Below are 27,876 nucleotides of genomic sequence, written 5' to 3' on the forward strand. Positions count from 1 at the left end.
GTCCAAACAGGCCCTAGCAGGAATCTCGGGGTTTCTTTTAAAGCACTGAACATTCTAGAATTATAGTGATTATTCACAACTCTGGACAGTGTAAACTGCATTGAGTTTAGACTTTAATTGGGTGGATTGTGTGCTACATCCCAATAAAATGCGTGCAGTGAAAAATGATCCTCTAAAAGTGCATCACTAACGTGGTTTGGTTCTGTGCGCACTCAAATGATAATGCAGGTGCTGATACATACTTGAAAAAGATTTTTTTCTTTTTTGGTCACACCCAGAGGTGCTCAGGGCTTACTCCTGACTCTGCACTGAGGGAGCACTCCCGGCAGGGATTGGGGACCATGTGGGATACAGGTGGTTGAGCCCAAGTCAGCTGCCTGCAAGGCAAGTGCTCTGCCAACTTTAATATTGCTCCCGACCCAGGTTTGAAAATTTGAATGGACTAATCATTCCTTCACAAGAGTAACTTTCTTTTTTTTTTTTCTTTTTGGGTCCCACTCGGCAGTGCTCAGGAGTTACTCCTGGCTCTGCACTCAGGGATTATTCCTGGCGGTGCTTGGGGGATGGAATGCCGGGGATTAAACCCTGGTAAGCCTTGTGCAAGGCAAATGCCCTCCCCACTGTGCTATGGCTCCAGACCCAAGAGTAACATTTTCATTCAAGAAAATTCGTGTTCTGGGGCTGGAGTGATAGTACAGCGGGTAGGGCATTTGCCTTGCACGCAGCAGACCCGGGTTCGATCCCCAGCATCCCATATGGTCCCCCGAGCACCGCCAGGAGTGACTCCTGAGTGCATGTGCCAGGAGTAAACCCTGTGCATCGCCGTGACCCCAAAAGAAAAAAAATAATTGGTGTTCCAAAAGTTTTTGGAGGGAGACTCACAAGCAGTGCTCAGGGTTCTGGGAGCACTCCCCTCCCCCCTAGATTCCTGGCCTCCTGGAAGGTGATTGCAGGGGCTGGAGGATTCTGTGCAGCTGTCTGCAGGGCTGCACCAGGTGATGTGCAGGGATGTGTTTTAGGGACTGAGCCAGGGGCAGATGCCAGTGAACATGCACTGTACCCTGCCCTGTCCCTGTTCAGTTTAACTGTGGATTAAAAAACTTTTACGTAAGAAAGTAATTTAGGGGGCCCGAGTGATTGTACAGAGGGAAAGGCCTCTGCCTTGCATGTCTGACCAGGGTTCGATCCAGCATCCCATAGAGCCCTTCGAGCCCCCAGGGGTGATCGCTGAGCTCTGCTGGGTGTGGCCCCTACACAACAGTAGCTTAGGTGACCATGGCGGCCTTGTCTCTTCACATGAGGCAGTACTGTACATCAGGGCGTCTCGAGTGAGATTTCTGCTGAGGTGGGAAGTGGCACTCCAGGCAGTGCGGGGGTCAGCCCCGGGGTCCCTGCATTTCTTATGCACCATGCCCGTAGCCCAGGCCACAGGGCCCCTTCTGCATGGGGGCCACACCCGGAGATGAGCCCGGGTGTGCGTGCAGGGTGAGCGCCTTGCTCTGCGCTCCCGGGCCCAGCACTGACGGCCACTGGGGGATCATCCTTCCCCAGATTTCCTTTTCTTCAGGAAGTCTGTCATCCTTCTCTGTGTAATCAGGGAAAGTACATATTAGAAACATGCTTTACTTCCCTGTAAAAAATTACAAAGGCGGCGTGCGGGAGCGGGGAGATGCAATGATGTGTCATTGTTCTGTTTTCTGCCGGCGCCCAGGACAGCTCTCTCTCACACGTGCCACTGCCACTCGCCACTCGCCACTCGCGTTCGGTGTTCCGTTCGGTGTTCTCGAGCCACTGTGTATGGATCGGATCGGGACAGCTCCTCCTGGTGCTCTGCTTCTGTGTGCCGCCGTGCTCTCTTCTGTCTCTCTGTCTCTGCCTCTGGTCTCTTTTTTTTTTTTTTTGCTTTTTGGGTCACACCCGGCGATGCACAGGGTGCACTCCTGGCTCTGCACTCAGGAATTACCCCTGGCGGTGCTCAGGGGACCATATGGGATGCTGGGAATCGAACCCGGGTCGGACCGCGTGCAAGGCAAACGCCCTACCCGCTGTGCTATCGCTCCAGCCCCATGGTCTCTTCTGACCTGTCTCTGCTTCTGTATCTTCTCATGTATCTTCCCTGTCTCTTCTGTCTCCCCCACAGTCTTATATAGCAAATTACATAGGGTGGTGACACAAAGGTGGGTTGAACATTAACAAATCAACAAAGAAGGGTAAGACCATTTCTCAAGGAGATTAACAAAATCTTATCTAAGGAGATTATTAGGAGATCCGCTCAAGGGTGGGGTCCAAACAAAGGTGTGTCAGGGTGTGTCCCTTTCTTCCTTCCTCAGCTAGTAATCCACTTAGTTGTAGTAAATCTACTTCTAATATTTCTAGCAATGTCATTCTGTATGAGCACAGTTAAGAGATATTATCAACTTCAAGTTTGGTTCTTCCTGAGGACATTCACTATATATTCTACAGTCCTCAGGCCAGGTTAGTCTTCCCAACCCCAGCAGGGTCCTTATCTCATCCTCACTTTTGGATCATGACAGTATTTGTCCATGACCATGCTCTCATCTTACAGTTGAGTATTGTGGTGCTTTGGCCTGGCCCATTTCGATGCCAGAGCAGCTCACAGCTTGCCCTGGGTCCATTCCGTCCCTTCTTTTGAGTACTAGGAACTAAGGGCAACTGAACTGAGAACACAGATGCCTGGGAGTAAATATTATTGGAGTGAATAGGCGACCAAGTTACAAAGCATAACATTAACTGTCTTCCTGTGTCCATACAGAAAGGACATTGCTCGAAGGTAAACTAAGTTCCCTGCGGCAAGGCTAAAAGGACAAACCCTGTGTTATCCTACACTGCCCCGTGCTCAGTTCCATTAAAATATTGTTAGGACATGAGCCCTAATCCTGGGGCATTCAACAGTGAAAATAAGGGGGGGCTGTGGTGTGGCACCATCTGCAGGGGAGGCCCGGCTCGAGCCCCCAGCCTCCACTGTTTTTCAAATAGAAAGTTATTTTTGATTTATCTTTTTTTTTTTTTTTTTTTTTGCTTTTTGGGTCACACCTGGCGATGCACAGGGGTTACTCCTGGCTCTGCACTCAGGAATTACCCTTGGCCGTGCTCAGGGGACCATATGGGATGCTGGGATTTGAACCCGGGTCGGCCGAGTGCAAGGCAAACGCCCTACCCGCTGTGCTATCGCTCCAGCCCCATGATTTATAACTTTTTATTTTATTTTTATTTTTTTTTGCTTTTTGGGTCACACCCAGCGATGCTCAGGGGTTACTCCTGGCTCTGCACTCAGGAATTACTCCTGGCGGTGCTTGGGGGACCATATGGGATGCCGGGGATCGAACCCAGGTCGGCCGCATGCAAGGCAAACGCCCTACCCGCTGTGCTATCGCTCTGGCCCCGATTTATAACTTTTTATATAAATTTTGTTTAAATTTTAAATGTTCTGACAAAAACCAAAATTTTTCCTCAAACTCTTTGTGATAATTTCTACTAATATAAAATAATGGAGTAGGGCCAGACAGTTCGAAGAGCTAGCATACAAGTTTTTATGTGGGAGCCCTGGGTTCACCAATACCACACGGTTCCCTGAGTACCACTGTAATGCATCACCAGGTGTGGCCCAAAATAAAACCAAAAAAATTAATGCTTGAGGAATTGAGCAGGCGTGAAATCAACCAAAAAGAGGAAATAATTCAAGGAAATATAAAAATTTTAATTATAAAAATTCGTATAAGATAAGGCATAAATACATTAAAAATAAACCAGAACTAAGCCAGAAAACAGATTTTAATTGAAAAGGTTATAACAAAACCTTATCAGCATGTTGAGGTTATTCATCTCCTAAGCAATGGGATACCTTACTCCCTAAACAAAAATGTGGACTTCCATTACACTTAATTAGGCAATGAAATACCAAGTACTTTTTGTAAGGAAAACATTCCCTATCTCCAGGACTGACAAAAACTTGCCATGTTACTACCAAAATCTGTGCATTTGTTACAAAACATAAATTCAAATATGAATGATCTAACCAAACATCAGATTATTCAAACATAACTTAGCTCCTCAGATGGTTAAGAGAAAACTTACTTATTTTATTTATAAAGTCTCGTACACAACATACTTTTAAACGAAACAACAAATCTTAGTATTTAAAACCAAACCAATCACCATTTCTGAAAACCGTTCCTACACTGTGCTGGCTGGAATTTAAAAGGCCTTTTAAGCACTTCGTTACATAGAAAAAATAATTTTTTTTGGGGGGGGGGAGTGCCTACACCCTGCTGTGCTCGGGGCTTATTCCTGCCTCTGCCCACAGGGTCAGTCCTGGCGGGGCGGCACAGGGCTGGCACCTCCCCGCTGAAGGCGGAGACTGCAGCACCTGAGCTCATTGGCCCCTGGATTTTCACTGCTGAGATCACAAATAAACTTTTGGAGTTTTCGGTGTTGAGCCCAGACCTCCCAAAGGTCGGCACTCTGCCATCAATGCTTTTTCTTCCTTTTTCAAAAAGAAAAAGGGTCGGTTTGGTTTGGGGCCACACTTGGCAGTGCTCCGGGGACTGTAGAGGGTGCTGGGGACGGAAGCCAGGTCAAGTGCGTGCAGGGCAAACCCCCTAGCCACCGTGCTACCACTCGGCCCCAAAACGGAAAGAATCCTACTGGGGACAACATCCCACTCCAAAGGATGCTCGATAAACAGCTGGGTATGCGTCCAGGCACAGCCACGGGGCGTCTCCACCTCCGCCCGTCACCGAGGGCCCCCAGCATGTGCAGCGGGACCCCCCTAACAATGGAACAAATAAAACAGAGTCCGCAGGCATTCTGTAGCGAGGGCCGTGACGAGGAGACTGCAGCCAGGACCTCTCAGAGGGCTGCACCCTCAAGCCGCCCCGCGCCCCGCGCCCCGCGCAGAGCAGGCGGCACAGCCTTTCCACGGGCTGCCGGCTCGTCCCTGCAGCTGCCTGCATCCCAGACGCTTCCTGGCTGGCGCTCAGGCAGACGCTTTGACTTTCTTCTTCTTGGACTTGAGGACAGGCGGGAGAGAGATCTTGAAGGCCGTCCTGAGGAGAAGGGTCCGTGAGCGCCCGGCCCACCCAGGCGGCCCACCCCGGCGGCCCACCCCTCCGATACTCACTCGCACGTCGTGCAGATGGGGCTGAAACTGCAGAAAACTGTGGAGCAAACAACACACAGGAGGGTCTCAAAACCACGCAGCAGAAGGACGGCGCGGAGAGCCAGGGGGGCCGGGAGGGGACTTACTGGACAGACACACGGAGCACACGTAGCCGATCTCGATGAGGTTCCGGTGGCAGAAGCACGCGGCCCGGTAGTCCACGTGAACCGGGGGCGGGAGGATCAGCTGAGACCGCTGGTCTTGGTCGGGGAGAAACACCCACTGTTTCCCAGACAAGGAACGTTCACGTAAGGCGCGCGGGGAAACGCCCGGAAGCCAGGCCCGGACATCAGGCACCGGCCAGTCAGTGCCAAGGACAGTCTCACCGGGGCTGCCACACACATCCAACACCCCACACAGCCCCAGGCGGGAGACACAGCCGGACAGTCCCGCTTCCCCCAGCGCTGGCCCCGGGGCGTGGCCTACCAGCAAGTACTGCAGCAGGGACGGCATCTGAGGCACCTTCAGGTACAGCCCCCCGGTGATGTCACAGGCCTGCAAGACACACAGCTTTGGGGCCCGACCGACTGGCGCTGGGCCCGAGGGACCCACACACTCGAGGGGGGGGGCTGTGGGAGGCAAGGAGGTGACAGTGAGGGCCAGAAACTTCCGCCCTCCCCCAGCGCCCCCTCCCACCCTAAGACTCGGTGCGTCTCTTGGCCCACCTGTCCACGATGCTCAAACTTACTCCCACCGTAAACAGTCATGCTCGTTCAAAGGAAAACTGTTCTGGGGGACACTTCTGGCGGTTATGGGTGTGGGGGAGCCCAGGGCCTTTGCCCTGCCCTTGAGCAACATCTCTAGCCCTCCTTTTCTTTCACATCCAACAGTGCTTGGGCTACTCGGGTTTGTCACTTAAGGATAATGGATTTAGGGGGCTGGAGTGATAGCACAGCGGGTAGGGCGTTTGCCTTGCACGCGGCCGACCCGGGTTCGAATCCCAGCATCCCATATGGTCCCCCGAGCACCGCCAGGAGTAATTCCTGAGTGCATGAGCCAGGAGTGACCCCTGTGCATCGCTGGGTGTGACCCAAAAAAGCAAAAAAAAAAAAAAAAAAAGGATAATGGATTTATTCTGATGCATGAATTACTTTTTTTTTTTTTCTGCTGTTGGGGTCACACCTGGCGATGCTCAGGGGTTGCTCCTGATTCCTGCACTCAGGAATTACTCCTGGCAGTGCTCGGGGAACCATATGGGATACTGGGAATCGAACGCGGGTTGGCCGTGTGCAAGACAAACACCCTACCGGCTGTGGTATCGCTCCAGCCCCACGAATCCCTTTTATGACGTTCCGTAAGCCACTATGTGAAACGGTTTATAAGGGGCGGTCAGAGCTTGGACGGCAGCACGCACACGGGCAGGGCCTCACGCACACCCACCTGCTGGAGCAGCCCCGAGTCAGAATCCAGGACGCAGGCATCGATCAGAATGTTCTAGAAAGGCACGGCAGAAGCAGTCTTCTCAGCAGGGCTGGGCTCCTCCCCACGCCCCAGCCGGCCCTGCCTCAGAGCCGTGCCGCCCTGCGGGGTCTCCCCCTCTCCCCCCGCGCCCCCGTGCAGAAGCCGCATCCTCACCTGCTTCTGGGCAGCGAAGATGACGTTCATGAAGTCCATGTACTGCAGCGCGCTGTCCTCTGCGGCCTTGATCACCTACAGGTCACACGCCAGCCGTCTCACACTGACACCCCAGCCCCCGCGCGCTCAGACACAGAACCCTCTCCTCACTACTGGGCAGGCCCTGGTGTCTAGGCAGGGACGTGGGCTCACCCCAATGCCAGGACCCAGGGGCAGAGCAACGCAGACAGCAGCTGCGACCACCGCCATCTGCTGGCAGAAAGGAGCTACTGCAAACCCTCTGGCAACTACACCCAGGACACAGAGGGACAGAGACCCAGGACAGCTGCCCGGGCCCCAGTGCTAAGGAACCACCTGCATCCCTTCCTCTGCACACTGCTCGCTTTCTGTCTTTCTAAAACGAAGCTTGCTTTGAAAACGTGCTTCAAGGGAGGAGAGGGCCAGGGCTAAGGTTCCGCCCCCACTCGGCCGACCTGGGTTCAACCCCTGGCACCTCTACCAAGACTGACTCCCGAGCAGAGAGCCAGGAGTCAGCCCTGAGACCAGCGGGTGTGGCCCAAAAGCACTTTTGAAAAAGTGCTTTAATGCCTAACGGAGCAGAGTTGCCGGATACTCTCTTCTAGAACGCTAACGGATTGCTTAAGTTTGGTGGGCTGGGGGCGGAGGTTTGGGCCACACCAGAGGTGCCTGCGGGTGACTCCTGGAGGCATTTTTGGGGACAGTGAGGGACCACGGCGCAGGAGCTGGGAAGGGCGCCACATGCTGAGCCGTGCCGCAGCCCCAGGGCCAGCCCTCGCACATTCCTATTTCGGCTTTGATCGGCCACGGCCGGTGATGCTCAGGCTGACCCCTGGCTCTGCACCCAGGGGTCACTCTGGCGGGCTCGGGGGACCTATGGGATGCCAAGTATCAGGGTCAGCCGCACGCAAGACAAGGCCCCTACCTGCTGGACTATCTCCCTGACCCCATCCTCATACTTATTTCACAGAAACACTCGCATGTCTGGTGCGTGTGATACGCTTTACTGAGACCCCATCCCACCCAGTATAATTTCCCATCAGCTTTCATTTGGCCATAGTTGGCAGGTAAACACAGGTTTGAATTTTATTTTACTTTTATTTTTCCCCCGCTTTTTGGGTTATACCCAGCGATGTGCAGGGGTTACTCCTGGCTCTGCACTCAGGAATTACCCCTGGCGGTGCTCAGGGGACCATATGGGATGCAGGGATTCGAATGCAAGGCAAACGCCCTACGCGCTGTGCTATCTCTCCAACCCCAGGTTTGAATTTTAACATCTTACCAATATCCTTGATTTCATTTCTTGGTTATCTGTAAAGATAAAAACAAACGACAATTTCACCGGATCCTGTCAAACATCATGTGTTATTCAGAGTTCTCAAGAGCCACCAAATTCACACTAGTAAGAATTCATTTTCATAGAAAAATTCAGGTTCCTACCTTTTACCTCCTTATTCATTCTATGAATGTCTTTTTTCAGCATTAAGGAACACAAAGTATTGATTTCCCAACCACTGATTGTAAACAGAGAAGCTGCAGAATTTCGTCAAGCAGAGCCTTGTGGCCTTGGCAGGAAATGCCTCTTCACAGTGGCCACTGAGTCCGCCTGCCACCAGCTGGGCCTCTCAGGGCTTCGGGCTGACCACAGGTCATCTCCGCCCCAGAAAATGAAATGCGTGACCCAGCTCTTATGCCATCGTTCGACAAAGCAGCCCCAAGTAGATCAATAAGCAACCAAATGAGCTGGGAACCACACAGACGGGCAGGAGCCCAGTCGGAGCCCAGGCCTCGAACCCATCCCGAACCAACCCTCAAACCCATGGACTGACGGGGACAGTGAAACATAGGATGACACAGTCACCGATTCTGCACCAACAAATGGCTTTCAAAACACCATTCGAGGGGCCCGAGAGACAAGACAGCAGGGAGGGCGCTTGCCTTGCATGAGGCCAACCCAGGCGCAAACCCCAACATCCCATCTGGTCCCCAAGCCCACCAGGAGTAATACCTGGGCACATAACCAGGAGCAACCCCTGAGCACTGCCAGGAGTCCCACTGTCCCCACCCCACAGAAGAAAACAAACCCTCTGCAAGATGAAACACTGTAAGGGGAAACCTCCCCGACTGCTCTTAGTAAGGCAGGAAAGCACCAGGAAGCATCCTGGGAAACATCTGCTGTCCGAGAACCGTTGGCATTCTTCCCTTTCAAATGCTAGCCCCCATGCCCGTGGACCCCAGGCTCTGAGGAACATCAGGGAGAGCACCGTGTGCACGACGGAATCCCAAGGATACAGCAGAGAGCTTTGGCGAGGGACCCCGCCAGCAGCGTTTCCGTGTGCTGACCCTTTATGTCACCTGCAAATAAAAACAGACACTTAAAAAGGGAGTTTTCAGGTTCTTTTTGTGAAGTGAAATCAATTTAGAGCAAAGCCATCTTCAGACAAATAATGAAATCAGTCGATATTTTACAACCAGGTTTAAAAACATAGAATAATGCTCAACTTTTTTTTGGGGGATGGGGTGGGATACTGGGAATCCACACGTTTTGAGGGCATATCCAGCAGTGCTCAAGGCTGACTCCTGGCTTAGTGCTCAGGAGGGGTTCATCGTCAGTGCCGGGGATCAAGCCACGGTCGCATCTGATGCAGCCATACCCCCACTTCTCTCTCTCTTGTGCCCAATGCAAAGATTTTTTTTTTTAGGTCACACCTGGCAGTGCTGCAGACTTTTCCTTGCTCTATGCTCAGGAGTCACTTGTAGCCGGCCTGAGGGGGTGGGGGGCATCAAACCCGGGCCAGCCGTGTGCCAGGCAAGCACCCTACTGACTGTACAATCTCCCCAGCTCCCCAGGCTACAATTTTACTGAGAGGCTTTTCAAGAGCGCACAAGATGAAAATAGTCTCAAGACCCTTCAAAGATAAGGACGATTCCAGCTGTTTGCAAAGTAACAAGGAAACTTGGAGAGTGCTTACTCTTGGTCATCAGATCTTTGACCTCCTCAGCAATGACTTCATTGGCTGCTGTTAGCAGCTCGTACTTCCCGTCCTTACTCCCTGAGGGGTTGAACTCAGAAGGTGGGTTGCTGGGGTCGCCCATCAAGTCGCCGGGGCCTCCGTTCTTCCCAGGGTACAAGAATCGGCTAGAAGAGACAAACCAGACACAGTGGGACTCAGGGGTCGAGACGTGGGTGGCAACAAGGGGGACGGCCCAACTCTCAACTCAAGGCCCTGGAACAGCGTCTGTGTGGTTTCATCCACCTGGGGAGTGGTCAGGGCCATACCCAGTGGTGCTGGGGGCTGCTCCTGGCTCAGTGCACCGGGGTGGTTCCCAGAGGTGCCCTGGGGAGCAAACCCGGGGCCTCCCACAGGCAATGCAAATATGCTACCATGTCTCCAGCCCCAGAAACACCTTTTCTTCCTGAGTTTGTTGGTTTTTTTTTTTTTTTTGAGAGGAGCCCCCAGGGCCACTCCTGGTCACAATCACTCAGCCAGCTCTGCTTGGAGCCAGCAGTGGCCGGAAGGTGCATGTGCGGGCAGGAATGAAAGCCAGCCTCTACACCCCGGCCAGCACCCTTATCCTTCAGCCACGCACCAGTCCATAGGTTTTCTTTGTTGGGGCAGGGGGCGGGGAGGAACAGATGACACCCAGGAGTGTTTACGGTAACACAGGTGGTGTCAGGAATTCAAACTAAGATCAGGGCAAGTGCCTCACCTCCTTCTTTCTCTCTCCAGCCCCATCAATTTCATTTTTTATGTAAAATAGTGTCGATTCTTCAAAAATTCAAAATGTTGCCTGGAATAGCTTTTACTGATATCTTAACCAAAGCAACGCCTTCTTCATCCAATTCTGAGAAACTATAAGAGGCACCTTTAACTGGCTGGCTCAAGGGACTTTTGGTGATACGTAAGGCAGTCACCCTAGGACCAAAAACAGGCAGGGACGCGGCTCAGCAGTGGAATACTTCCCTCGCACTCGCGAGGCTCCAACTCTGATCCCCAGCACGGCAAAAAACAAACAAAAAGGAACCAAGCAAACACGAGAAACAGCCCTGAGCTTACACGGAAATGCTGGCATGTAAGAGTCTCTTCTACCATGCTGTGACATTTAACATGACAGAAGAGTGTAACACAACCACAGACTCTAGAGTCAGGCCACGGGGTCTGCACTGCCACCTGGGTGCTGTCACTAGGGCTGTGACCAGCACTTGGCACTCATGCCAGGAGGAGCTCGCCCGGCAGAGCCACAGATGGAGGAAATCGCTCGTCTTTAGGAACCGCAGCTCCAGAATGAGCCTGAATTCTACACACCAGAATCACACAGAGAAAGGATGGCGTCACACCATGGAAGGTCCCAGGAGGTAATTCTGGCCACTGGGAGCAGAAAGGGTGACGGCGGCCCATCCCCTCAGAGGATTCACTCTTGGCCAAGAGACTGTAGCTGAATCTGCAGTGGTTAAGTGTGTCTCTGATGCCTTGGGCGTTTTCCATCCCTAACCCCCGAAGCGGCAAGCCCAGCACTGCCTGCGGCCGTACCTCTCCTGGATGTGACTGGCTATCACGGCGAGCTTGTTGGAGCGGTTCATGAACAAGTGCGAGTTCCCCAGCACCATGACGGCATCGATGCATTTCGACAGAGTAAACTGTTGGGAGAGAGAACACAGGCTGCATGTAAGCTGTCCCACGCCGGGTCCCGCTCTGACCTGAGGGGGGTTTCGGTCTGACCTCAGACTGCTGCTTGCTGCTGCTTCCCCAAGGCCATGAGTGATGCTCTGCAGCCACTTCCCCAACTAGCCCGTGGCAGCCGAGGTCCCACAGACACTGCCCGCGCGACCACAGTGGACGGGGGTTAAGACTTTCTGGACGGTTACAGCCTTCCTGACTAAGTGGAACAGATGCAGCGATGACAAGGCAGTGAGAGCAGAGAAACCAGCCCGCACGGATGCCTGGCTGTGCCTACTGCCAGAGCAACTCTGGCAAAAGGATCGTACTGTTCTGTCTGCAGCACCGCGCACCCACAGGCAAGAAAATGGGCCCCTGGGCCAGAGCAACAGCACAGCAGGAAGGGCGCCTGCCTTACACTCAACCTGGGTTAAATCCCTGGCACCCCATTTGACCCTCCAAACACCACCCCTGGGAGTGATTCCTGAATGCAGAGCCAGAAGTAAGTCTCCTGAGCGCCCGTGGGTGTGTCCCTAAAACCAATAAAACCGAGGGGGGAAAAACCCCAGACTATGCTAAGAGGAGCAAGGAATGAGGCTCAAAGGGCTGGCGCAAGTGTTTCGCATGGGGGAGAGCCAAGCATCACGGGATCCCCAATTCTGCAGGGAGCAATCTCTGTGCCTGAGCACAGCCAGGTGTACCCTGAAGATGAACCACAAAAACAGAACCACCTGTGAGGAGGTGGGCGCAGCAACAGCAAGCAAACAGGAGCCAGGGAACTTCCGACACAACAGAAACCACCCGAGGGGAACTGTGGCAAGAGCTAAAGTCAGCTATGGGTCCCACCGAGAAATCAAGCCAGCCCCGCGGAAAATGGGCACTATGTGAGCTGTGCCTTCACAGGGCTGTTTCACAGAGCAGCTTGACCACCCACAGACCCCTCCGGTGCGCTTACCTGAGACTCCTTCAGTGCTTGCTTTCCCCACCAAATTGGGTTGGTATCAACTACGATGACCAATAGGTTCAATTCATCTTCTGGAAACATTAATTGAAAAAACACATCAGTCTTGTAGAGTTGACAAAAGCTGATAAAACCCACTGTAAAACCAGAGACGCAAAGCTCTGATTCCTAACAAGCTCCTGCCTCCTTGGGTCTGGCACCAGAAAAAACCTTCCTGGTGGAGGGGGCGTGCTGGATTTCTGTTCGCTTTGTACTGTTTGTCCTCAATAAACTGCATCAAGCCCAGAGAGCTGCAGTGATTATGACCAGCAGTCCTAAGAGCCAGCAGAAGGTCCCCCAGGCACAAGCATCCACCTAGCACCTGTGAAGCACCTGAAAGGATCTGTCTCTACAGAACCCAGGGGTCCGGTCCTGACGCCTCTCCCCGCCCTCTACCTCATCCTCAGGGTCCACTTTCCACACACCGAAGTGCTGGGTTTAACCGGGGAATGAGATCATAACATTTCTTTACTGAGCCCGCTCGGGGAACGGTGCACATGAAGCTCAAGGAGACCGAGCACACTACATGAGCACACAACGCGGCCATTCTGGCCTGCACTGAGCAAGGCCCGGGGGGCCTGAAACAGAAACAGAAGCTTTCGTTTGCCGGTTTTTTTTCGTTTTGCCAGTCTCAAGGTTCGTGAGGCTCTGTGCATCATCTTTTTTTCTCTAAATCCCTTCACGAAAACGTTGGCGCGGGGAGCCAGGGAGCTACGCTGCAGGGAAGGCGCCTGGCCCGTTGCTCGGTGCCCGCTCCCGGCGGCCCGCCGCTGCAGAATGAATGGACGGCGCGCACACGCGCTTCTCCCCGACAGCCCCAGGGGCCGGCAGTCGCGGCTCAGGCTTCCTTTGACCGTCCTAGCGGGGACGAGTCCGCCTTGCTCCGGGTGGAGCCCCGGGGGTGCTCACCGTCCGACACCATGGCGACTCAGCCTCGCCCGGACCTGCGCGCCCAAACTTCCGGCGCCGACGAATGACGCAACGCTTAAGCTAGTCTGCGCGCCCCCAACTGCCGGCGCCGATAGATGACGCATAGCGTGGGCCAGACTGCGCGCCCCTACTTCCGGCGCCGACAGATGACACACCGCTTAGGGCGGTCTGTGCGCGCCAACTTCCGGCGCCGACAGATGACCATGCTCAGACCCGTCTGTGCGCCCTTACTTCCGGCGCCTACAGATGACGCACACTCAGTCCCGTCTGTGCGCCCTGACTTCCGGCACCGACAGATGACGCACACTCAGCCCCGGCTGCGCGCCCTGACTTCCGGCGCCGACGGATGACGCGCCGCTGGGCCAGGCCGCGCCCCGTAGTTACGGCCCCGCCCCCAAGCGCCGGAAGTCGCGAGCGGAGTCGCGCGTCGCGCTGTCAGTCTCTGGGCTCGGCGGCGGCGCGGTGGCGGCGCGGGTCCGGCCGGTGCGGGCGGCCCCGGGCACCATGGACAACAAAGGTGCGTAGGGCCGGGCCGGTGCCCGCGCCAGGCCGCCCGGCGCGTGTCTGTCGGCGCCGCTGCCCGGCGGGCGCGCGGCCCCGGGGCTGGGGCGGCTCTGCCTGCAGGCTGCGCGCGCGCCGCGTCGGCTCCTCAGAACCGGACGCAGGTGGCTGGGGGGGGTCTTCCCGCGCCCCCGTCGGCGTGCGGGTGCCCCAGCCAGACGCCCGAGACGAAGGGTCTCCAGTTAGGTTGCTTCTTTGGGCGGGAAGTTTGCTCGCACCCTGGGGTGCTCGGGGGCCAGAGCGATGGGGGCAGGCCAGGCCGGGTCCCGCGCGCGTGGCCGCCGTCCGCGGCGCCCGGGACTGCGCCCAGCGCCCCGGCTTCCGTCCTGCCCCCGGACCCCGACCGCCCCCTTCTCCTTCCCAGAGCTGATCGGCTACTTCAAGTCTCAGGTGAAGGCGGACTCTGACACGGCCTCGGCCGTCGCTGCCATCCGGACGCTGCTGGAGTTCCTCAAGAGGGACAAAGGTACCGAGGGCGGGGCGGGTGGGAGTCTGGGCGCCCACCAGATGCCGCCCCGCGCGCGTCTCACGCTGAGCACGCACTCCCACCCAGGGCGAGCTCTGACCCCTTTCTCTGGAGGAAACACTAGTGTCAGCCCTCGCCACCCCTTTAACTGGGCGTCCTGAACCCCGCCTCTGAGTGGAGCGGGGTGCCTTGTGTAAGATAGTGAGAACATGCCACCGTCCTTCATCCAGACGGCTCCTCCTGCTGCGTCCCCTTGAACTGGGGACATGGCCCAGGGCTGCCACCTGGCAGAGTCCCCCACCTGTCCCTGTGGTTCTTTACCTCTGTGTCGTCCTCCCCGAACCGGCCGCCGTGCTACCTGTCATGCCAGCTTCATTCCTGCAGTGTGTATGCCTAGTCCGATGGCTCCTGACTCGCTCCCCGTGGCCCTGGCTCACGAAGCTAGCCCTGCTAGTGTGAGAGGCGCGCCAGCTTTCCCTTCATCCTGCTGCTTCCTGTCCTCACTGCAATCCTGTCATCAGTTTGCTTCTGGCGTGACCTAGCGTCTGCTCCGTCAGAGCCCGGCCCATCTCCACTTTGCTGAGAGCGTGTAGTTAGCTGGAATGCATCCAGGCAGTGCTGGGTGCATGAGTGAGGCGCAGACCCCCACCAGGGGGTGACACCTCACTTTCCTCACGCGATCTTCAGGGGAGACCATCCAGGGCCTGCGAGCGAATCTCACGAGCGCCATAGAAACGCTGTGTGGCGTGGACTCGTCCGTGGCCGTGTCCTCCGGCGGGGAGCTCTTCCTGCGTTTCATCAGCCTTACCTCCCTGGAGTACTCGGTACGGCCATCAAGCTTGTCGGCTGCTCATGCCCACGGCCCGGCCTGGGGCTTCCCTGCACATCATTTTGCTTCTCCCTCCTCCCCTAGGATTACTCCAAGTGTAAAAAGATCATGATCGAGCGGGGAGAGCTGTTTACCCAGAGAATCTCGCTGTCAAGAGATAAGATCGCAGATCTGTGCCATACTTTCATCAAAGATGGCGCGGTGAGTGGAGACTCATCGCATGGCCATTGGGAGCAATGAGCTCGGAGCCAGGGTCCGGGCAAGGGCCCGCCTTGCCACCTGCAGGAGGGGCTGAGGATGAGCTGGCGGGAGGGGGCACGGGCAGGAGCATCTGCACAGCAGTGGGTGTCGCTGCTGTGACTAAGGGCCACCCTGGGCATAACCCCGAAGACTTGTCCTCGCAGTGCCCTGTCCCCTCTGGATGAACTCGATATGGGTTTTTTTCTTTTTCTTCCTTTCTGGCCTCCCTAGGCAGGGCTCGGGCCTTCCCCGGCTCTGCACTAAAGGGTCACTCCTGGTAGTGTTCGGGAGACCCTATGGGGTGCTGGGCACTGAACCAGTAATGGACGCTTTTTTTTTTTTTTCCTTTTCAATTCACACCCTGCGTTGCTTGCTCAGGGGTTACTCCTGGGGGTGCTCAGGGATCATATGCGATGCCAGGGATCGGACCGAGGTCAACCACGTGCGGCAAATGCCCTCCCCGCTGTGTTCTCCCTCCAGCTCGGAGATCTCTAGGGCTTCAGTTCAAACGTGATACAGAGCAGCCACACTGCCCCGTGGTTCTAGGTCAAGCAAAGAAAGGCCAGGGCTGCTACCCTGGTAAAGGGGCAATTAAACCTTGAAGGGCCTCTTGGGCCGGCGCCAGCGTGCCGCCTTTGGCCGAGCAGGACCTTGTTTATTCTCACTCTGACTCTGAAGCCTTGTCCTCCGTTTTATTACCGCTCCCCAACCCGGGAAGTATGTCATTAAGTCCATAACTTACTGCTGGGAGTTGAACTCGTATAAAAGCCAGTTGTAAGCAAAGCCATTTGGGGCCAGCGGAGGCCAGCTCACAGGCTCTGGTGTGACCTCAGAGTGGACAGGCCACAGGGACCCTTTGCTTTCTACTGGGCTGCCGTTCTCCACCCCCACATCCAAACCACCACCCCCAGCTCAGACAGAAACTTCCAGCCTGCCACAGCCTAAAGGCGCCCTGCACCCCTGGGCAGGGGAGGGCAGGGGAGCCCCAGAATTCCTCAGGCCAAGACCATTTTAGGCTGTGTGCAGGCTCAGATCACAACCCATCAGGGTGAGTGGGGGGCGGGGGTGGGGGGGAGAAGGGGCCTTGAGGGGCTCCCAGAAGCACTCCAGTATGTGCGGGGGGAGCTCCCCTGACGCATGCTCTGCCCACAGCGGATCCTGACTCATGCCTACTCCAGAGTGGTCCTGCGTGTCTTGGGGGCAGCCGTGGCGGCCAAGAAGCGTTTCAGCGTCTACATCACAGAGTCCCAGCCGGATCTCTCCGGGCAAGTGTCTCCATGTGCTAAGGTGCCGGGGGAGTAGGGGGGGTTCACAGCCTGCCAGAAGACGCCCCTGGCTTTGCCGGTCAGTTCCGCCTCTGGTAGCAAACCCAGCAGACTCAGGCTTGAGCCAGGGAGTTAGCCCAGAGGAACAGCCCGAGTTTGGGGGCCACTGTATCATCTTGCCCAGCCTGGTTTCCCTGAAACAACCCCAACTCCTGCTTTCACAGCCCGGAGTTTCGGGGTCTGCCTCTCTGCTGACACCCCCGACTGTGAGTCGCAGGACTCCCCACGCCCCACCGCAGGGCTGCCTCTGACTCTGACGTTTTCCCAATGTCATTTCCAGCAAGAAAATGGCCAAAGCCCTCAGCCAGCTCAACGTCCCGGTCACTGTGGTCTTGGATGCGGCCGTGGGGTAAGCGCCGCTTCCAGCTTTCTCCTCGAATGCACCGTGCTGGTGTGAGGTGGGCGTGGGAAGGTGGCAGCGTGCAGAGATTCCTGCCCCGCAGGACGCGCGCTCGGGGACAGGGTGAGGAGCCTGTGCGGGCCACCTGCCCTTGAGGAAGGAGCGAACTGGAGGCGGGGGAGGAATGCGGACGCTGCACTTACAGGAGCCAGTGGCCAAAGCCTGTTTGTTTTCCATTTTCCCAGCTACATCATGGAGAAAGTCGACCTTGTCATTGTCGGTGCTGAAGGCGTTGTTGAAAACGGCGGAATCATTAACAAGGTAGGGGTGCGGGTGACCCACAGGATCAGGACCAAGTGCTGATTTGTCTGTTTCCTGGTTTTCTCAGAAGTTACTTTATCAAGGGGCCGGAGTGATAGGACAGCAGATAGGTTAGGTGTTTGCCTTGCACAGAGCTGTGTCCCTGGACCCCCGTGGCCCCTCCGTCCCGCCATGAGTGATTCCTGAGCACCACTGGGTGTGGCAAAAAAGAAGCTAATTTGACAGAAAGCTTACATTAACGTCTTCTATAGAAGTCGTGTCATTTTGTTTGCTTTTTGATTTTGGGCCACACCCTGCAATGCTCAGGGGTTACTCCTGGCTCTGCACTCAGGGATCCCTCCTGGCGGTGTTTGGGGGACATAGGGGTACCGAGGATCAAACTCGGATCAGCTGCGTGCAGGCACGCGCCCTACCCGCTGTACTATCGCTCTGGCCTAAATCCCTTCATGGCTCTGGCTGCTCTTCTGTGATGACGGAACCCTGGAGCTTTTCACGTGTTTAGTGACATTTGTCTCTGGAGAACTGTCATCTGAGCTCAATGGGCTGAGCCTGTGCTTTGCGTGCAAGAGGCCCAGTTTCCAGCCCGTAGCACGTGGTCCTCCAGAGTGACCACGTGGGCAGAGCCATCCCTGCCCTGGGCAGAAAGGCTGCTTGGGCACTCCGGAGCTCAGGTGCCCTGCTCGATGCTCCCTCTCCCAAATCCAGCTCATCTTGCTCCTCCTGACTTTCCAGATCGGAACTAACCAGATGGCCGTGTGCGCCAAGGCGCAGAACAAGCCTTTTTATGTGGTGGCAGAAAGTTTCAAGTTTGTTCGGCTCTTCCCGCTAAACCAGCAGGACGTCCCAGATGAGTTCAAGGTAAGAGTTTTAGGTGCTTGTGGGGACGTGTGGGTCAGCCTGTGGCTGTAGGGCTGTTCCTCCCACAAGAGGGACGCGGGTGGTGGCCGAGTTAGGCTCCATAGCTGACGTGTTCCATTTGTCCTTCCACCTCTCTGTCACCCTGTCAGGAGGGAGACAGGTTACCCGTCTAAGCATTGGCAACTCTGCCCAGTCCTAGCCCCCACTTCGACTCAGGCAGGTCCATTCATGCAAGATGGGAAGTTCCGGTCACTCGGGTGGAGGACAGTCCTTCCCAGTGCTGCACACAGGCTTCCTCACGCCATGGCCCTGCTGGTGGGCATGACGCTGGCTCCTCGCAATGTAGAGCAGTTACCCCGAGAGAGGGCTCAGGGCGTCCGAGGGCTGGGCCCAAGGCTTACCCCTCTTGTTTCCGCAGTACAAGGCCGACACGCTGAAGTCTGCGCAGACGGGCCAGGACCTCCGGGAGGAGCACCCGTGGGTGGACTACACCTCGCCTGCGCTCATCACGCTGCTCTTCACTGACCTGGGGGTGCTGACGCCCTCCGCCGTCAGCGATGAGCTCATCAAGCTCTACCTCTGACCCAAGCCCGGACAACCGGCCGGTTTCCTCACGTGGAGAGTTACAGCAGTTCAGGAGAGTTCTGTTCATCGTCTGCGAGTGTGTTCATGGCTGCCCTTAAAGCTGAACCGTGCTCACGGTTTCCAGAAACTGACATTTCAGGACTCGCCTGGTTCACGAATGACGAGTACGCCCCCCCACTTCCCGAGCTCTGGACTGCTTTGTCAGAAGCATCAGAGGAGACGCGCGCCTGAGGAGGCCGTTTCCCGATGCGGCCACTCTGCATCTGGACACAGCAGGCACCATGGCACTCGCTTCCAGCGTCCTGCAGGGCTCCCGTCTGTGCTCCATGGAGCAGCTTCCCCGGGACGGTGCACTTTCCAAAGTATCTGAGGACGTCGCCTCTGTGAAAGGGGTTTTCTCTAAAGGTGTCTGGGTCCTGAATGGCCTGTAAGCGCTGCCCTCAGGACCGAGGTGCTGTGGCCTGCTGGGCTGGGAGCTGCACCGGAAGCCTGAGAACACGTGGGAACGGGGAAATGTCTTTGGTGCTTTAGGGGCCAGAGTGATAGTACAATAGCAAAGGTGTTTGCCTTGCTCAGACCAACCCAGGTTCAGTCCCTGGTGTCACGTATAGTCCCCTGAGCACTGCCAGGAGTAAGCCGTGAGCATCACTTGGTCTACCAACAAGAAAGGTCAGAATGCACGGTGGGGAGGGTGCTTATCCTGCATGTGGCTGACCTGGGTTTCATCCCAGACGTGACATACAAGCCCACCAAGCCCACCAGGAGTGACCCTTGAACACAGCCAGGAGTAAGCCCTAAGCACTGCTGGGGTGGCCCAAAAAGTAGAGCCAGAGTAAACCAAGCCCTTTAATTAAAAAATACTGGTATCTGTCCCTGCCAGTCACTTTCTGTGTCCTATTAGGTTGTGTCTGCCGTGGGCAGTGTGGGCACAGCATGAGACACCCCCAGTCTCCCACTCAGCAGAGGCCTTGCGGTCCAGGGCAGGCTGGTCTGCGGCCAGCCCTCCGCTCCTCCTCACGTGCACTCCAAGTCTGAGGCCCCGCAGCCCACAGGCACGCGGCCGCCTTTGCCACCACTCAGCAAACCCTTCTCAAACTCTGCCTCTGTGATTTTGCCTTTCTTGAACTTCTTCAAGAGCCTTGTGTCGTTCAGAAGTTCCTCCATGTCCTCCTCGTCCATGTCCGAGCCCTGAGTGCAGAGGGACAAAACGCTGCTGAGGCCACGTGGAGGCGAGAGACGTCTCTCCCGCAACTACCTGCTCCCATCAGCAGCCACAACCCACCCGCGCCGCCACTCAGATGAGACAGACCCACAACTCCCCAGCAGAGATACTCAGAATACAAGTTCAGGGCCAGTGCGATAGCACATCAGGGAGGGAGGGCTCTGGCCTTGCACGCAACTGACCTATATTCGATCCCCGGCACCCCATATGGTCCCTGAGCCCGCCAGGAGGAATTCCTGCGTGCAGAGCCTCAACCCCTGAGCATTGCCAGGTGTGACCCCCGAACCAAAACAATAAGCTGTTGGGACTCCTGGCCCTTGCCTCGGGTTCCTGCCGAGCACAGTTGCTTCCAAGCTGACAATCTGAGTAATAAAGCCACTATCCTTACCTCCTCCCGGTTCCTTTTCTTGTTTATTTTTTTCCTCTTTTCCTTCTTGGCCTTCTGTTTCGACCATGCTTTATTTTTGATGAATTTTCTTTTCCCTTCGGTTTCTGTTTTCTCTCTCTGCTGTTGCAACAGCTTCTGCCTCTGCTTCTCTCTGGCTTTGTCTTTGAAGGGGATGGTGTCTGTGTCAATGTCCACGGGCACGAAGTCAGGGAACTGCTTCCCCCTCAGCTCTGGCATCCTGGGCATCCTGAGCAGGGCGAAGCCGCGGGCAAGACTGGCCAAGTCGAGATCTGGAAACAGAGCAGCGCCGTGTGGGCGTGTCCTGGGACACAGCTCTAGACAGGCTCTAGCGCCAGACAGTGGGGAGGGTACCAGCTTGCTGCTGCCGACCTGGGCTCACTCCCGGCACCCAATGGTCCCTGAGCACAGAGCCGGGCGTCAGCATCTCTGCAGCCTCCCAGCCATCGGGGCATGCGGCGCTGGGCACTCACCCTTCAGCCGGAAGATGAGGCCACACTCGTGCTTCGCGTAGGCCTGCACGAAGGACACGAAGGCCCTCATGCCCTTCTCGAACACGGCCCTGTCCGTGCGCGCCATGGCCTGCAGCTTCGGAAGGACGTCGGCCGGGTGCTGCTGCTGCGCCATCTCCTGCAGGGGACACTGCCGGGCCGCCGGTCACCTTGGGAGTTCCCTGTGCCCCAGGCATCAGGCCCCCTCCACCCCCAGTATTTCCCTGGATCTAAAAAGTATTTTGGGGCTGGAGCAATAGTACAGAAGGTAGGGCATTTGCCTTGCACGAGGCCGACCCGGGTTAGATTCCAGCATCCCATATGGTCCTCTGAGCACTGCCAGGGGTGATTCCTGAGTGCAGGGCCAGGAGGAACCCCTGTGCATTGCCAGGTATGACCCAAAAAGGAAAAAAAAAATTAAATAAGAAAGAAAAATATTTTGAATTCTTTCTCCAGTGAGGCTCGCGCCCCTGTGGGTGTCCAGAATATTCCAGGGGAGGTCACAGGAGAAGAATGGAAACGCAGGGGCAAGGGCCACGGCAAGAAACTAGGGGCCACGAAAGAAAGCAGGTGGGAGGCGGAGACAGTGGAGGGAGCTTGGCTGCCCTCCCGGGGCTGGGCCCCCTGAAGGGGTGGGCGCTCACCTTTTGGTTGATGGCCAGGAAGCTGACGTAGGACTCTTCCATGGGGAGGAGGAACACCAGCGCGCTGCCTCTGTGGCCGATGCGGGCCGTGCGGCCACAGCGATGCACAAAGGCGCTGCGGGCGACACCGGTGGGGGTGTCAGACAGGGACCCTCCAGCGCACAGCCCAGCCTGACCCCTCTCAGCAGGCGGTGGGGTCACAGGAATCAGCCAGGTCCCCTGGGAGACACATCCTAGCAGCAAGTCCAGCAGGGCACCCCGGGTTCCATCCCCGGCACTGCAGGGACTCCTGAGCACCAAGCCAGGAGCGGCCTAGCACTCGGGTATGGACCAAACACAAAACAAAGGAGAAAAAAAACAACCAAGAAAACGTAAAAGGGTTGAGGCAATCACAGCAGAGGATACTCGCCTCGCAGCCGACCTGGGTTCAATCCCCAGCACCCCACATGGTCCCCCGAGCCCTGCCAGGAGTAACTCCTGTGCATCGCCGTGTGTAACGCAAAATACAAAACCAAAACCCAAACAAGGACAGCACAAGGGTAAGGCGCTTGCCTTCCAGAGCGGGCGCAATCTCCAGCCCGTATGATACCCCAAGTACCACCAGGAGCAGCCCCCAGGCGAGGCCCAAGCCCCTCCCACAGCAGAGCCCCCGCAGAGACACCCCTGCCAGACCGGTGCCCTGGGCCCTGGCTGCCCACACATCTCTTCCTGCCGACTCTGGCGGGCACACCTACTCCGTTACCTGGCACTGCTGGGGGGGTCGTACTGCAGGACCCAGTTCACCTCAGGAATATCGATGCCCCGGGCCATCACGTCCGTGCACACGAGAATCCCACTAGGAAACAAACGGGCCGGAGCAACAGTACAGCAGGGAGGGCATCTGCTGGCACGCGGCCGCCCTGGGTTCGATCCCCGAAATTCCGTATTGTCCCCTGAGCACTGCCAGGAGTGATCCCTGAGCACAGACCCAGGAGTAACCCCTGAGCTTTGCTGGGTGTGACCCATGCCCCCCTTTCCCAGAAAAAAAAAGAGAAAACAATCTTGAGGAAGGGGGCTGCCACAGACCACCCGGAGGGCGGCTACCAGCCCCGCACAGCGCGAGAGCTGGGACAACACTGAGTCTTTCGTCCTGAAAGCCTCCAGGTGCTCACAAAGCCCTGGCGATGGGGGGCAGCAGGCGGGGCCCAGGAAGTCTGCCCTCCGTGCTGGGAATAAGGGGGCACTGGGGGGTGCAGGGAACACAGGAGGCGAGGCCAGCAGGCCTGCTCTGAGGAGCCAGGTCGAGTCAGGGCTGAGGCGGGGCGCTGCAGGCCCTAGACGGGGAAGAAGGTTCCAGACAGGGGAGGCCGCCCCTCACCTCTGCAGCTGGCGGAACTCCATGAAGATCTTGTTGCGCCTGTACTTCATCTTCCCGTGGATGCACAGGATCCGCACGTTCTTCACCAGCCCCTCCAGGGCCTTCCCGTAGTACTCGACACACGCACAGGTGCTGGGACAGGAAGAGCACGGGCACAGAGCGTGTGACAGGGAAAGAGCACTGTGACAGGGACGGAGGGGAGTCGCTGGCCAGCACAGCCCTCTCACCCCGAGCCGTGAGGAGGGCGGGCGGCACCCACAGCCACACTCTGGCTGTGAACCTGGGCTCCGGGCTCCGGAAAGCCCGGGACACGCCCACCAGGCTAAGTGGCCCTCAGCGGCTCTCCCATGGGGAACCTCCAGGCATGGTGCAGAAACAAACTATTTTTTTTCTTTTTCTTTTTTGGGTCACACCCGGCAGTGCACAGGGATTACTCCTGGCGGAGCTCGGGGACCATATGGGATGCTGGGAATCGAACCCAGGTCGGCCGCGTGCAAGGCAAACGCCCTGCCCGCTGTGCTATTGCTCCAGCCCCCAGAAACAAATTCTAGAAGGCGCCCAACACACCTGCCTGGGGAAGAGCTTCCTCCCCGAATGCCTGAGGGCAGGCTCAGGAACTGACCTCAGGCTGTGCCTGTCTAAGTGGCAGAGTCACCCCACAAGGCAGCATGGCAGAGCCCACAGCTGCCTTGTGGGCTCGGGCTCGGGGTATCTGAATATCTGCGTATCTCCCTGCACCCTAAATATTCTATTTTAGAAAAACTAAATAGCAAACAAACCCGGCACAAATGTAGCTGCAGGAGATGAAAATGCATAAAGAATGTTCTCCCCCGGGCCAGAGACAACACAGAGGAAAGGGCACTTGCCTGGATGCAGCAACACAGGTTTGACCATAGCTTTGATCCCGGCACCTGATGGTTCCCTAAGCACCGCCAGGAGTAACCACTGAGCACCACCAGGTGTGGCCCAAAACCCAAAACGGGGGGGGGGGGAAGTTCTCTCTGGGAGCTGGAGCGATAGCACAGTGGGTAGAGTACTTGCCTTGCACATGGCCGACCCGGGTTCGATTCCCAGCATCCCACATGGTCCCCCGAGCACCGCCAGGAGTGATTCCTGAGTGCAGAGCCAGGAGTAACCCCTGTGCATCGCCGGGTGTGACCCAAAAAGCAAAAAAAAAATAGTTCTCTCTCTGACTGAAAGACAGGACAGCGTTTAAGGCACTTGTATGGGGCTGACCTGGGTTCGATCCCCGGCACCCCACAGGGTTCCTGCAGTCCACCTGGAGTGATCCCCGGTCAGAGCCAGGAGTAAGCCCTGAGCACAACTGGGTGTGACTCAAACACAAAGGAGGAAGAAAAGGATGAGGAGGAGGAAGAGTTGAAGAAGGCTCTCTCCTTACACTCGCCCTGCAGGGCCAGAGCACCTGCTCTGCCATGTCCCTCCCACCTTCCCTCCTTAACGTCCCACCACAGCCCCGACAGCAGCCACTGCATCACTTTGGCATCACGAGAAACCTGTTGAGGAAGGCCAGGTCAGGGGCAGAAACACTGACCCTGATGCGTGATGGACTTTGAAACAGCCAAGGGAGCTGGAGTGATAACACAGTGCGAGGGTGTTTGCTTTGCACCCAGCAGACCTGGGTTCGATTCCCGGCATCCCATATGGTCTCCCGAGCACCAACAGGAATGATTCCTAAGTGCAGAGCCAGGAGGAAGCCCTAAGCATTGCCCGGTGTAATCCAAAAGGACGAAACACACAAAAAAAAATAAAATGAAAAACAGCCACAGATGTTGGGTTTTCAGGTTTGTGGTTACAAGCATTTTACTGAGAAAACAACCAGAAAAGATTCCAAATGCATCTGCACATCTGGTTGGGCTAAGAGCACCCCCACCTCCCCAGCATCCTGGAGGGTCTTACCTGAAGAAGACCAGGTGTTTTTCCCGCTTATGGTTTCGAAGAAAATGTACCAACTGATTAAATTTCTCATGTGCTTTGCAGACCTACAAAAGGATGACTTTAAATGACTTATAGGGCCAGAGCAACAGTACAGTAGGTGTTTGTTACCCAGAGGTCCCCCAAGCACCACCAGAATGAGCCCTGAGCATAGAGGCAGGAGTAAGCCCTGATTATCGCAGGGTGCAACCCAAAACATGAAACAAAAAGAGAAACCTCAAGCGCTGACACCGGGTGGGCAGCGGGCACTGAAGAAGTCAGGGGCGCGGGCCCGGCTCTCACCATGTAGTAGTTGTCCAGGCGGGACGGGGTTTTCTGGGTGCTGCTGGCCGCCACGCCCTTCTCCTTCACCGAGATGCGGACGGGGTTCCGGAGCCCGGCACGCACCAGGTTCTCCACCTCCTGCGTCTGCGTGGCCGAGAAAAGGCCCGTTCTCCTCTGCCTGGGCAGCAGCTCCAGGATGGTGTTTATGCTGAAAGAGGGGCAAGCCCCCCACTCAGCCCACAGACCACACGGCTCTAGAGGGCGGGTCGGCAGTCACCACCATCATCCTCACTGCCTAGGCCGCCCCCATCCAGGCACGTAATTTTGTTTTAGGAGAGAAATCAAGACCCAACAGCTGTGAAACTCAAAACCACAAACCAGGGCTGTGGAGAGGACCCACAGGGCGGGCGGGAGCACAGCTGCACTCGGGGGAGCCCCAAGTCCGAGCCCTGGCACCACACGGTCCCCACAACTAACGCCGGAGACACGGCCCGAGCAGAGCCTGGCGGGGCCCACCAGTGCCCGGGAGCTGGACTGCACGGCCTCTCCCTCCCCCACCCCCGCACCTCGCCTCGAAGCCCATGTCCAGGAGCCTGTCGGCCTCGTCCAGCACCAGCACCTCCAGGGACCGCACGCAGCTGGCCAGGTCCAGGCCCTCGGCCTTCCTGCGGAACATGTCCTCCAGGCGGCCCGGGGTGGCCACCACGATGTGGCCCCTGCGGAAGAAGTCGCTTGCCTCAGGGTCCCGAAGACCGAGTCTGTGTCCTGAGGGTCCCCTGGGACGGGAAAGGAGAGCGCGGGCAGAGCTGGGAGAGGGGTGGGGAGGAGCAGGGGAGGGGGGGGGGCGTGCACAGGAGCTGCTGACGCCGAGTAGAGAGGGGCATGGAACCCCCGCGGGCTCAGAAACACACAGGGCAGAAAGACAAAAGGGGGAAGGCAGAGGAGGAGCAAGTTTAGGGGTAAAGGCTGAAGGCCCGGCCTCGGGATCCCAGCGCGTGTGCCAGCAGAGGGGGCTTCTGTACGTGTGGAAAGTCACTGGGACTCCGGGGAGACAAGAGGACCAGCAGGGAGAGCACTTGGCAGGGAGGACAGGCGGCTGGGAGAGGCAGCGGGCCCCGGGGAGGAGCCCTGGTGGCGACCTACCCGTGCTCCTTGAACCTGGCCACGTCCTCTGCAGGGTTGGTGCCTCCAATCCAGAGGATCTGGCTGGAACAAGAAACAGCTGCTGAGCGGGGCGGGCCGCCAGGAGGAGGCAGGGTGAGAGGGGCTCGGTGGGGAGTGCCGGGACCTCGAGGGGGTTGGGGGGGAATCACCCCGGGTTACCTGAGCTGCGGGAAGGGCTTGGTGAAGTGTGCCAGGACCTCATGGATCTGCGTGGCCAGCTCCCGCGTGGGCGTGATGATGATGGCCCCCACCTGCCCGAGCGCTGCATTAGCCCGGCGGGAGCAGGCCCCGGGCGCAGGGACCCCTTCCCGGCGGGATTCCGACTAAAGGGCCCCCCAGGCTCCCGGGCTCCCGAGCTGCTAAGGGACACCAGGCTGATGCCAGTGGCGCCGGCTGCCCCGCAAGGCCCTGTGCCTGCCACTTCCCCGGGAAACCCATCACACCCTCCGGGCCCGGGAGACCACACTGGTCTCAGCACTCTGTCACTGCAAACCGTGAAGTCACCAACAAAAGCGCAGCGAACAGGCTGAGGAAGGAGCGCCAGGGGCTGGAGGCCCCCTGAGCACCACTGAATGGGCCCAGGTGGCCCTCTGTCCCACCGGGCCCCCAAACACCCCCAAAACCAGGTGCTGCTGCTTGGCAGGCCCTACGCCCCAGCAGGAAGTCATTCTCAGGACAACGGGTAAGGAGCCGGAGGGCGGCGGACGCCAGCGCGGGGGGGGCACGTCGCAGGGGGAGGCGCGAGGCCGGGCCCTGCTCCCCTCACCTGGCCCTTCTTCAGCTGCTCCTCCCGCCGCAGGAGGATCTCCAGGACGGGGATGACGAAGGCCAGCGTCTTGCCGCTGCCCGTGACCTGCGGGGAGAAGCCGGCAGTCCCGCGGGCCCTCCCGGGGCCGGGCCGCGCCGCCCCGCGCACTCACCGCCTCGGCCGCCACGTCCTTGTTCTTCATGAACAGGGGGATGGTCGCCGCCTGCGGGGCGGGGGGCGGGGGGGGCGGTCAGGCCACGCGCGGGCCGCGGGGAGGGGCCCGCCCCGCCCCCCCGGGCGCCCCCGCCCGCGCCCCCGCGGCCCGGCCCGGCGGCACCTGCACCGGCGTCATGCACGGGAAGCCCAGCTCGCGCAGCGCGCCCAGCACCCGCGGGTGCAGCGCCACGGGCAGCGACTCCCAGGCGCCCTCCGTGACGTGCTCCATGTCGAAGCCGCCGGCGCGCACCTCCGCTTCCGGCAGGTCCGGCAGCGCCGCGGCTCCGGCGGGTCCGGCAAGTCCGGCAGCCCCGGGACCCGCCGGAAACCGGGCTGCGGCGACCGAGTTCCGGGGCGGCGGCAACGGCGGGGGCTGCCGGGTGGTCGCCCGCCCCGCCCGGACACAGGCCCACCCCGAGCGGGCCGCTGAGCAGCAGCCGGGACCCGGGCACACGTTGCCCGCCAGAGGCGGTGGCCGCACCACCCTGCGTCCAGAGCAAAGGACGGGGCCCAGCTGGCCACGTGG

General features: G+C 57.7%; 3 protein-coding genes across 4 annotated transcripts; 1 reads left to right on the top strand and 2 right to left on the bottom strand.

Annotated features, from left to right (window-relative positions):
* Positions 1 to 3,697: 3,697 nt before the first annotated feature.
* On the bottom strand, positions 3,698 to 13,416 carry GTF2H3 (general transcription factor IIH subunit 3). The gene is made up of 13 exons (XM_004611022.2): positions 13,340 to 13,416; positions 12,386 to 12,465; positions 11,305 to 11,411; positions 9,745 to 9,911; positions 9,065 to 9,127; positions 8,213 to 8,242; positions 8,055 to 8,083; positions 6,755 to 6,829; positions 6,560 to 6,613; positions 5,606 to 5,674; positions 5,266 to 5,401; positions 5,141 to 5,177; positions 3,698 to 5,066 (listed from the first exon to the last, which is right to left on the bottom strand). Exons 1-13 carry the CDS (start codon positions 13,350 to 13,352, stop codon positions 4,997 to 4,999), a joined length of 930 nt encoding a protein of 309 aa, XP_004611079.1. The 5' UTR covers positions 13,353 to 13,416; the 3' UTR covers positions 3,698 to 4,996.
* A 331-nt stretch (positions 13,417 to 13,747) lies between these two features.
* EIF2B1 (eukaryotic translation initiation factor 2B subunit alpha) lies at positions 13,748 to 19,757 on the top strand. Its single transcript, XM_004611024.2, has 9 exons — positions 13,748 to 13,877; positions 14,286 to 14,387; positions 15,075 to 15,211; positions 15,301 to 15,417; positions 16,609 to 16,725; positions 17,066 to 17,130; positions 17,367 to 17,442; positions 18,175 to 18,300; positions 18,719 to 19,757. Exons 1-9 carry the CDS (start codon positions 13,865 to 13,867, stop codon positions 18,881 to 18,883), a joined length of 918 nt encoding a protein of 305 aa, XP_004611081.1. The 5' UTR covers positions 13,748 to 13,864; the 3' UTR covers positions 18,884 to 19,757.
* DDX55 (DEAD-box helicase 55) lies at positions 19,719 to 27,599 on the bottom strand. Of its 2 annotated transcripts, none has more exons than XM_055147629.1 (14): positions 27,472 to 27,599; positions 27,307 to 27,357; positions 27,153 to 27,239; positions 26,546 to 26,637; positions 26,366 to 26,428; positions 25,789 to 25,938; positions 25,241 to 25,430; positions 24,923 to 25,005; positions 23,006 to 23,137; positions 22,391 to 22,483; positions 21,649 to 21,763; positions 20,987 to 21,143; positions 20,496 to 20,785; positions 19,719 to 20,073 (listed from the first exon to the last, which is right to left on the bottom strand). In XM_055147629.1, exons 1-14 carry the CDS (start codon positions 27,577 to 27,579, stop codon positions 19,900 to 19,902), a joined length of 1,785 nt encoding a protein of 594 aa, XP_055003604.1. In that variant the 5' UTR covers positions 27,580 to 27,599; the 3' UTR covers positions 19,719 to 19,899. The 2 variants fall into 2 exon arrangements, with proteins under 2 accessions (XP_055003604.1, XP_055003603.1); XM_055147628.1 differs by having other exon boundaries at positions 20,987 to 21,155.
* Between the last annotated feature and the right edge of the window lie 277 nt (positions 27,600 to 27,876).

This window comes from Sorex araneus, chromosome 9 (genome assembly GCF_027595985.1).
Source record: "Sorex araneus isolate mSorAra2 chromosome 9, mSorAra2.pri, whole genome shotgun sequence".
Taxonomy (NCBI): domain Eukaryota; kingdom Metazoa; phylum Chordata; class Mammalia; order Eulipotyphla; family Soricidae; genus Sorex; species Sorex araneus.